Source organism: Myotis davidii, unplaced genomic scaffold (assembly GCF_000327345.1).
Source record: "Myotis davidii unplaced genomic scaffold, ASM32734v1 scaffold3164, whole genome shotgun sequence".
In the NCBI taxonomy this organism is placed as follows: Eukaryota; Metazoa; Chordata; class Mammalia; order Chiroptera; family Vespertilionidae; genus Myotis; species Myotis davidii.
The window spans coordinates 40,703-52,196 of NW_006295399.1; the positions used below are offsets into that span (position 1 = coordinate 40,703).

General features: G+C 40.0%; 1 protein-coding gene across 1 annotated transcript; it reads left to right on the plus strand.

Moving 5' to 3' along the window:
- Nucleotides 1-242: 242 nt before the first annotated feature.
- Nucleotides 243-11,439, plus strand: LOC102762837 (guanylate-binding protein 7; the record flags this gene model as incomplete). Its single annotated transcript, XM_006770035.1, has 8 exons — nucleotides 243-252; nucleotides 396-523; nucleotides 3,653-3,762; nucleotides 3,971-4,167; nucleotides 6,745-6,990; nucleotides 7,874-8,154; nucleotides 10,071-10,283; nucleotides 11,337-11,439. Coding segments are annotated over exons 1-8 (1,288 nt in total), but the record flags the coding sequence as incomplete, so codon positions are not given.
- Nucleotides 11,440-11,494: the final 55 nt, after the last annotated feature.

Here is an 11,494-nt window from a genome sequence, read left to right on the forward strand (position 1 = left end):
TAGGACACCATGGCTCACTAAGGGGAAGCCAGGAGAACACATGCCGGACTTCTAGTCTCGTGCTGGTGCCTCACTCTGGTGGAACTCTACCGGAACCTGAAGGACAAGGGAACTCATCAATGTCAGAAAAAAATATAAAGGTCAATAGAGGTTATAGTAATTCTGAAATGTGACATTGCTTGAACCATTGATAGTTTGAAGTGAATAGGGAGCACAGAGTGTTTCTTGAAAAGGTTCTGAACATGTATAAAGGTTGGATAGGCTGTCCTTGCTGAAATAAAAGCAACCTTCCTCCCAGCCTGGCACTCACATTCTGACAAGTTTAACCATTGTAACCTATGGGCAGCCTGGACTATCTGCTCTTACTCTATACTCTTTCTCCTCTAACTTTGCAGGATTCTGTCTGGGCTCCACAGTGCGGTCTGAAACCAAGGGCATCTGGATGTGGTGTGTACCACACCCCTCCAAGCCCAACCACACTCTGGTCCTTCTGGACACTGAGGGCCTGGGCGATGTGGAAAAGGTAAGGCAAAGAGTCTTATTTGTTTTTGATAATTCACATACATTTTAATTTTCAACCTCAATTCATCTTTTATAAAATATTTCTGTAAACTACAGATCCAGTTAAGAATAATGAGGTTAAATTTTGTTTTCTTGAATTTACTTTCTTGGAAACTCAATACTGTCCTTATTAGGTATAGACGTTCTGATTTTTATAGTTGGTTAAAAGGTACAAGATAACAAACACTTATTCTAAATTCTAGGGTTTTGTGTTAACCACTATAGATATGCATGATTGAGGAAAAGGCCCAGAGCCTTGTGAGATAAGAAATATGCAGTGTTATCAGTACCAGATACCATGGATACAAGGAGTGACATTTTTAACCAGCCTTCAGGATACAAAAAATATCCAGGAGGAAGCTATAATTATGGGATCAATGTACTCCACCAGTTAAGGTGTGTGTGATTAATGGGTTTGAAGGTAGGAAACATGAAAATGGCATTTCAGTAGAATAACATCTATATATATAAAGTGGTAATATGCAAATTAGCCAGGCATCACGACTGCTCAGGAGGAGCTGCGTGCGCAGATGGGTGGGAGGGGACTGCGTGCTGCCCCCAGCCCCAGAGGACACACATCAGGGGTCGGGGCATGCTCCAAGTGGCTGAGGCGCTTGACTCGGAGCACACTCTTGGTGGGTGGCAGCAGCAGCCAGAGCAAAGCAGTCCCAATCCCAGATGCCTGGCAGCAGCTGGAGCAAAGCAGCCCGGGTCCCAGGTGCCTGGCAGTGGCAGGAGCAAAGTAGCCCTAGTCCTGGTGGGTGGCAGCAACAGCCAGAGCGAAGCAGCCCGGATTCTGGGTGCCAGAGGGAAGCCGGTGCCAGCAGCCAGGGGAAGGAAGGTCTATTCTTGCTCAAATCTTCATGAATCGGGCCTCTACTATTTAAATAATATTCAAAAACATGGCAGCTACCCCAGATACATACATTAAGGTTTTAGTCCAAGTCTCTGGGCTTTAGAGATGAATTTCTGCCTGACTTCTATAAATTCATGAGCTAGACCAGTGGTCAGCAAACTCATTAGTCAACAGAGCCAAATATCAACAGTACTTCCTCAAAATAGACTAGCCCAGGCCAAAAAACGACTTCTGCACATGGGCCACAAAGTTTCAATCGCACTGTACGCGTGCCCGCATGTGGTATTTTGTGGAAGAGCCACACTCAAGGGGCCAAAGAGCCGCAGTTTGCCGACCAAGGAGCTATAGACCCACCAAAAATATACATAAATGGGATATTTTAATGTATTTTGTCTTTGCTGTGTTATTTGCAGTCAATCTTGTGTCCTTATTTGTATTAGCCAGAGTCTAAAATGATAGTAGCATAGTGGTCTTTGGCTTCATTACTGCAAAAATAATAGGGGGAGGGAGGGAATTAAATTCTGAATTTTAATATTAATTTTTAATTGAATTTATTGGGGTGACATTATATACTCAAAATTATACAGGTTTCAGGTGCATAATTCTACAGCACATTACCTGTATACTATATTGTGAGTTTACCATTTCAAAGTCAAGTGTCTGTCCATCATCATTTATTCCCCCTATACCCTCCTCCAAATTCTCTCAACCCACTCCACTGGCAATCACAACACTGTTCCTGTCCATGAGTTATTTCTCTTTTTTTTTCTTTTTTGCTCAATATCCTCATTTTTCTCAATACACCCCCCCCACACACACACACACACAAACACACACTCCTGTCAGCCTGCTCTCTATCTATGTGTCTGTCTCTATTTTTATATGTTTTTTTTATTGGTTTTTAGAGAGAGAGGAAAGGAGAGGGATGAGAGAGAAACGTCATAGACCGGTTGCCTCCTGCATGACCCCTACTGGGGGATTGAGCCCGCAACCCGGGCATGTGTCCTGATTGGGTATCAAACCAGTGACCTCTTAGTTCCTAGGTCAATGCTCAACCACTGAGCAATACCGACCAAGCAGTCTGTTTCTATTTTGATTGTTAGTTCATTTTGTTCATTAGGTTTCACATAGGAATGAAATCGTGTGCTACTTGTCTTTATCTGGTTGGCTTATTAGCATAATTCAAATTTAAAGTACTCAGTAGTCACCTCAGTGTAAACCCTAGATGATATATTGATTGCTAACACATTATAGTTTACATAAACCTTCTTCTTTTTAGCTAATTACATTTTAAAGGAGCCAAAGCATAACTACTTGTCATCTGACAGAAGCCAAAGTACATACTGTCCTTGGAACTCTAGTGTTTTTAGCAGTATCCAGTTCTATTGAAACATCATTCATGATTTAACCTGTATGTTATGTTCAAACTCATCATCTATTCCTACCACATACATAGCCAATACTTCAATCAAATAAAATAACATGTTATACCTTTGTTTGAATACACTTTATGACTATTCTGATTGGCTTCTCTAGATCCTTCCATCTACATGATCTCTTTCTTTACACAGTTCCACATTCTGCACATTCTTTAAAGCCCAGCTACTTTCAACCTAATAGAATTGTATCTCATTCAGACATAATCCCTTTTTGCCTGAAATCAGAGAGTACATTTTCTGGGTTTTACATTCCCCCTTTGTCTTTTATGTTATAACATTGGGTTGCACTCCTGGCAGAGTTGATCACCTTGGATGCATTTACATGTTACCATGTGTATATGCACCTCCAGGAAGTCATCTCTGGAGGTCAGAGATTGCCCTATGAAACTTTATATCCACAAAACTAAACATGGTATCTGGCATTTTTTAGATGCACAATGAGAAATTAGTGAATTTAATTGAGTAGCATTTGTGTCACTAAGCTCATCATGATCAAGAGAAAGTTGCAAAGAAATCATTATGCACTTATCATTGCATACATCTATGTTCTTGGAACTGTTTTAAACATTTGACACACATGTTTAGTGTCATTCAGTTCTTTTAATTGCTAAAGAACTCAGACCTTGAGAGAAGTCGATGTAAAAATCCAAAAATGAGGTTTAAATTTAGCACTGTCATCACAGTATATGTTATTTGCCCTATTGTTCAGTTGTAATATTGCTGACATAGTGCATGAACAACTGAATGGGTGATTGAACAGTAGGTACCTAATACCCTGCTGTAATACACTTTCTAGGGCGACTCAAAAAACGACTCATGGATCTTTGCCCTGGCTGTGCTTCTGAGCAGCATGTTTGTCTACAACAGCATGAGCACCATCAACCACCAGGCCCTGGAGCAGCTGCAGTATCCTTCCAGGAACCCAACCACCATGTGTCATGGAGGCTATGGGAAAATAGCTGGGACTCTTTTGTTGTTGCTTTTCCTTGTGTCAATATTCATGATTGAGGAAAAAGGGACACAGAGTGAATGGGAATGTTAATAAAAATGATTTCTGGGTGAGATCTGGAAATTTTGGCATGGTGCACTTCTCATTCCTTAGCTAAGATCTCAGCTATGTGACTGAACTAACAAAGCTAATCAGGACAAAGTCATCTCCCAGCTCTGCTGAAGGAGATGACTCAGCCGAGTTTGCAAGTTTCTTTCCAGACTTTGTTTGGACTGTACGGGATTTCACGCTGGAGCTGGAGTTTGATGGACGCACCATCAGTGAAGATGAATACCTGGAGAATGCCTTGAAGTTGGTTCCAGGTACCAGGGGATGGTCTGGGTGGTAGAGGGCTCAATAGGAGGTGAGATTAACTGAGCCCTGTCATTCAGCACTTAAGGTCAATATAATCTTTATTTTTTATTGCACTGAGGCCCATGCTAATGGTATTATGTGTGACAGATGGGTATGGTTTCAATTGTTATTATTACTAAAAATAGTCCAGTGACCAGGATTTAAGCTGGCTGAGGAAAAGGAGAACACAATATTAGACCAAAGATTTTAGGAAATTTGACACCATGAAAAAGTTTTGAGGATAACAACCAGTGCTAAGATTTCCTAAGGCTCAAATACTTGTGTTTCTGATTAAGTTTAGTGTTCCTTTGCTTCTATTTATAGAAAAATGCCCATCACTGTGAATGATGGTTAACTCAGAATCACAAAGTTATCAAGTGACTTCATTTTGTAAATATATTTTATATAGCCTCTTTTAATAGCCTGTATAGTTATATCATATGTATATATGTATATGTTTCCCACAATTTAACATATCCTTCCAGTAAGACTGCCAAATCCTTCATTATCTCATTGTTATAACATCACTCTCTTCATTCCATGGCCTATTATCACGTTCATATAACACATTCATTATACAGAATACATTTAGCCAAGGCGAAAATGAGTGGTACCTAGAAGCATGTCCATTTTTGCTAATTTAATCATTTATTTATTCATTTTAAAATCATTTATTGAACAGTTGATATATGCCCAGAATTACTCTATGTGACATTATCATGATCAATATAATCTGATATAGGGAAGAGGTGAAGTCTCCAAGTGACATTAGGTTAACCTTACTTGTCGATGTTATCTGCTAAAAAGTCTCTGAGCATATTTATATTGTACTAGAGGCCCAGTGCACAAAATTCATGCATGGGGCGGGTGTCCCTCAACCCACCCTGCCCCCTCTCCAATCTGGGACCCTTCGAGGGATGTTCAACTGCCCGTTTAAGCCCGATCCTGGTGGAATCAGGCTTAAACAGGCAGTCGGACATCCCTCTCACAATCCAGGACTGCTGGCTCCCAACCGCTCGCCTGTCTGCCTGCCTGATTTCCCCTAACCACTTCTGCCTGCCACCGGATCACCCCTTAACTACTCCCCCTGCCAGCCTGATTGAAGCCTAACTGCTCTCCTGCTGGCCCAATTGCCCCTAACTGCCCTTCCTTGCAAGCCTGGTCATCCCCAACTGCCCTCCCCTGCAGGCTTGGTCACCCCCAACTGCCCTCCCCTGCAGGCCTGGTCAGCCCTAACTGTCCTCCCCTACAGGCCTGGTCACCCACAACTGTCCTCCCCTGCTGGCCCAGTCACCCCTAACTGCCTCCCTTGCCAGCCTGGTTGCCCTAACTGCCCACTCCTGCCGGCCTAGTCATCCCCAATTGCCTTCCCCTTAAGGCCTGGTCCCTCCCAACTGCCCTCCCCTGCAGGCCTGGACACCCATAACTACCATCCCCTGCAGGTTTGGGTCCCCCCCAACTGCCCTCCTCTGCAGGCCTGATCACCCATAATTGCCCTCCCCTGCTGGCCATCTTGTGTCCACATGGGGGTAGCCATCTTTGACCACATGGGGGTGGCCATCTTGTGTGTTGGAGTGATGGTCAATTTACATATTACTCTTTCATTAGATAGGCTTTTTTCCTCATTCAAATCCATTTATTGGAGATTTTCTGAACATTTGTGTGATCAAAGATTCCCTTGCAAACCATATAAATTCTCCCCAAGCAAATTTGTAATGCACACTCATTCTCTCTCTTCCTCTTTCTCTCTCCCCTCCCCCTCTCTCTCATATGCACACATCATGGAGTTTATGGGAGCACATAATTTTATCTGTCAATACCAAGTTAGGAATTTCTGCTTTAGTTTTTCTAATCTTTATTGTTGAAAGTATTACAGATGTCCTGTTTGTTTTTGTTTGTTTGTTTTTGCCATTGACCCCCTCCACCCCACACCCACCCCTCTATTGCCTTCACCACTCTATTTTCTGTGTCCATGGGCTATACATATGTGCATGTATGTAAATTCCCTGGTTAATCTCTCCCCACCCAAGCCCCACCCCAATTGTGTGTATTTTTTACTCTGATTATTAGAAGTTGTTCTTATTATTGTCTGTCCTCATCATCATATTTTTCCTAGAAACATAATAAATTTCATATATCTACCAGGAAATATTTTACTCTTACTTTAGAGCCCACATTATATTTCTGACATGAGGACTATAATATCAAGAGTATTTCTGAAAATTTTGGGGATTAACCTATCATTCAAAAATATATAATAAATAGTCAAGCCATTGGAAATCATGGAAAGACTAAGAAAAACAATCATAAGTTTCTTCAGATGGAATAACTACTTCCTCTTCTTCCTCAGAAGTACTTCTTTTACTCCTGGTTCTGGATGGACACACACACACACACACACGCACACACTCACAAATCTGTGTTTGGGGAAGATTATCATTATGTTGATTTTGATGATTAAATAGAAGATATGCAAGCACCATGGAAATGAACGTTCTTTTCTGAAGACTATCTCACCAATAACCGTTCTTTTTTCTTCTCTACAGGGGAGGATCCCAAAATCCAGCAAGCCAACATCCCAAGAAAGTATATCAGGAAATTCTTTCCAAAGCGAAAGTGCTTTACCTTTGACCGGCCTACAACTGACAAAAAATTATTACACCGTATGGATGGGGTGTCAGAAAACCAACTAGAGTGCAGTTTCCAGGAGAAATTCAAAAATTTCTGTAACTATATCTTCACAGAAGCAAAAACCAAGGCTCTCAGAGAGGGAATCATTGTCACTGGAAATCGTGAGTCTCCTTTGTTACAGCATGTTTCTCTGCAGTTCATTGTGTGTGATTGTACTTAGGGTTTTCAGCAGTTTTGTTCCCTTCTCTATGTGATGTGAAAAGGCATAGATATATGCCACACATAAAAATGCATGTTTTTTCATAAAAGTTTCCCAATATGAAGGATTGTTGAAACCTACTGTGTCTCATGAAACTAATACACTAATGACATAAGCACATGCTGCTGTTAAGGAGAGGAATCTGCATGATGATGAGAAAGCCAATGAGATGAGTGTGTCTTGTTGAGGATACACAAGATATTTTGAGAATTTACACCAGATAGAAAAAGTGTATAGCAGAACATAAGGCTCTGAATGCTCATTAGAGTTTGAGAAGAAAAGTTAACTATAGCCTTATGTGCAGGACTAGTTTCACAGATATTCCACCTGGGCAGACATACAAATATTAAACCAAATATAGGGCTTAGATTCCTGGAATTCTTGAGGATTTTTTAAAATAAATTTTCATTGGAAAAATTTTCCCACAAATAATCTATTAACCTATAAAATAAACTCTCTTTAATTTTATTTCAATTGGGAAATGTATCTAGGAGACTCTTGAAAATATTGGCTGAGATCTTTAAGTTTATGTTATCCTGTGATAAATGTGAGAACCATAAAAGGGAAAGTGTATAGGAGACATAGTGACGTTATTATAAAGAAGTGGATTTGTGGAAGAAAAAGGAAGAGGAAACAAGGAAGAAGATAAGGAGGAAAAGAAAAAGAGAAGCCAGAAATTTTCATTTCAATAAAATTTTTGTTACTGTTAGAATGCTGATCTCTAAAGTTTGTAAAGCATGAGTGAGGACTTCCTGTCCATTTCCTGAATATCATGTATCATTCAGGGCTAGGGATTCTGGGAAAGGCCTATGTGGATGCCATCAATGGTGGAGCAGTGCCTTGTTTGGAAAATGCAGTGACAACTCTGGCTGAGCGTGAAAACTCAGCAGCCATGCAGAAGGCAGCTGACCACTATAGCGAGCAGATGGCCCAGAGAGTGAGCTTCCCCACAGACACAATGCAGGAGCTGCTGGACCTGCACGCAGTTTGTGAGAAGGAAGCCCTTGAGATCTTCATGGAGCGCTCCATTATGGATGAAAAGCAGGGGTTCCAGGAAAAACTTACGGTAATATGCCTTAGCATATATCTTCCTCATTCCTGTTCTTCTGGATTGATGCCCAGATAGTCCTTTTTTGACCCATAGTTCATGAATTTTCCATTGTAAAAGAGCTTAAATTCATGTGATTGACTATAGTCTATAGTGGTCTATAGACTAACATTTATTCTTTATCTGAACAATTGGCTCCTTATTTCTATTATGGCAAAACAAATTAATGTGTGCTTATTAGCAGTTTGCAAAAAGCACATATTTTTTAAAATATATTTTATTGATTTATTACAGAGAGGAAGAGAGAGAGATAGAGAGTTAGAAACATCGATGAGAGAGAAACATCGATCAGCCTCCTCCATAACACCTCCCACTGGGGATGTGCCCACAACCAAGGTACATGCCCTTGACCGGAATTGAACCTGGGACCTTTCAGTCAGGCCAACACTCTATCCACTGAGCCAAACCAGTTATAGCAAAACCACATTTATTAGTTCACAATTCTTCAGTTGAGTTCCTGTCACAAGATGTATGGGTGCTCTGCTCTGAGTATCAAAAGCGGAAAACAAGATGGAAATGTTGTACACCTGAAACTAACATATCATAAGGAGGTTCATGGGAACTGCTTGTACATATTCAAAGCAGCAATAGTGCATTGTATCCTTATCTTGTTTCTAATATCTTTGACTACAACTCTCTGCCACCAACTGGAGAAAACTTCTTTTAAAGAGCTGATGTATTTAGGTATGCACACTTGAGTAATCTCCACTTCTTAATGTCAACCTGTGCCATATAATAATCTAATCATGGATCAATATTCAGTATATTCACAGCCCTAGGGACTGTAGTGTATGGAAACCAGGATAGAGAACTCTTGAGGACAACATAATTCTATTTAACATAAGCACATTCATCTTGTCTTTGAATTTGTCATTGAGCATCCTATAAGTTACAACACTCTCACTTCACACCCTAGTCAGTTTGGCTCAGTGGATAGAGCATTCGTCCATGGACTGAAGGGTCCCAGGTTTGATTCCCAATCAATGTATCGCTCTCACATTGATGTTTCTCTCTGTCTCTTCCCCCTCCTTCCAATCTCTTTTTAAAAAATCAATGGGAAAATATCCTTGGGTGACGATTAAAAACAAACAAACAAACAAAAAAACAAATAAAACCTCTCACTTCATAAGAAGAAAACCAACAGGATTGTAATTTTTCAAGTATATAAAAAAAATTACTGTTTCTATAATTTTGCACAATTAAACCCTCATTGAAATAATTCATGAGGAGTTCAAAACTCTGTTCAGTGACCACTTACTTCATTAGTGTACAGTTTATTTAATGTGTATGTATTTTTACATATAGCAATCCAAATTTGAAGAGGAAAGACTACTTCCAGTCATATTGAATTTTCCATTTCTCATTGTCAATGGATGGACCTCTGTCAATACTATGACTGATAAAGAAACCGTTGATAATACTGGATTGCATATTTGGAATTGGCTAACAGAGTCTAACTTAAAACTTCTCATGAAATAAAAATAATTTTAGTTACTACATAAGGTGACAGATAATAACTAGACACTGGGGTGATCATTTTGCAATGTATGCAAACATCAAATCATTATGTTGTACATCTGAAATTAATATAATGTAATATCTCAATTATAACTCAATTTAAAAAATAAAGGAACCATGGAGTTTGTGTCTACAAACCTCCTCATCATTTCACAAATTTTCATCCTGAATGCAAGAGAATTAAGGAAATTCCCACAGGTCACCCAAAGAATTGATCTTAACTGAGACTAAATTAGCTTCTTGATGCTGCTCTGTGATTCCATTCTCCAGACCACCTGTTTCTTCCAAGAGGATCAGAGTGGGGTCTTCCCTTCTAAGAGCCTCTTTTCTTTGTACTTCTCAATATTCCCTGGCAGGACATCATAGAGAAAAAGAAGGAGTATTTCTTGCTGCAGAATGAAGATGCATCTGGAAAATATTGCCAGGCTCAGCTTAAGCAGCTTTCAGAATCCCTGATGGAAAGTATTTCAAGAGGAATGTTCTCTGTGCCTAATGGATACAAGCTCTACTTAGAAGCAATAGACAAACTTGAACAGTCCTATAACATGGTGCCCAGGAAAGGAGTGAAGGTGAGCAATAAAAAGAGGGCGGAAGACCAACAGAGGAGGTCACAGAGTCTTTGTGCATTCTTTTAAAAATCTACGATCATAGGGCCATTTGTGAAGAGAGAGCAAAGCATGGTGATATCTGTACATCTTTATCTTCTATATCCACAATTACTTAAATACCCAAATAAATAAGAAGTCATTTTCCCATATATAAGATTTATTATCAGGAATGTAGATAAAAGAGAACATGCCTTTCTTTATGAAACAATGTAATAGTTTTGCACTGTGTATAACAGATACATAATTTAAAAAACAATATTCTCAAGAAGCTTAGGATATTACCTAAAAAGGAAATATAAATAGTCAATTGGATGTGGGGGATAATGGCTATCTTACAGGAATACACTAATAGTGATAAAAATGCTGTTGATGATGGCAAGTATATATTGAGCACACACTTTTTAAACCAAGTATATTCTTAGGGGCTCTGTTTTGATTATCAATTCAGTCTTCAGAATAGTATGATTTTAGGTACTACTGTCATCCCTATCATACAATTGAGAAATGATATGCACTGAGAAGCTAATAAGTGACCCAAGAACACACAGCCGTTAAGTGGTGAAGGTGGCAGGTAGGTATATGTATGTAGCATCCAGTCAAATCTCAAGGAAGTTTAGCAAAGCTTCCTGGAAGAGGCAGTAGAAGCTACAAGTTGAAGTATCAATAGATGCTATGAGTGAAGAAAGGGTAGATGAGAATCCAGTCAGAAGAAAAATAATGTGCAAATACTGGGAACAGTTGAAGAGGAGTGTTTGTAGAACTGCACATAATTCTGGTTGTCTATAACCTGAGGTGGGTGGTGGCTGACATTAGGACAGGACTATAGAGCTAGGAAAGAGGTTGCCAAAAAGAGTTTTATTCTAACTAAAGTGATTGGATTTCTTACTGTGGCCATGGAATGAAGGGAACCATTGTGGGATCCTAAGGAAGATGACCACTTTACAGGGTCAATTTTTCAGTTTTGTTGAACAATAATTTCCCAGCTAGAAGAGTCTATGCTCCTTGTTTCCTCAGGCAATGGAGGTCTTCCAGAACTTCAAGCAGTCACAGGCTGCAACAAAGGAATCCATCCTGCAGGCTGACAAGGCCCTCACTGCTGGGGATAAGGCACTAGCAGGTACAGGGCAGGGCTGTGATCACAGTGGGAAGGTGCTGGGGTCCAACCCCAGCAG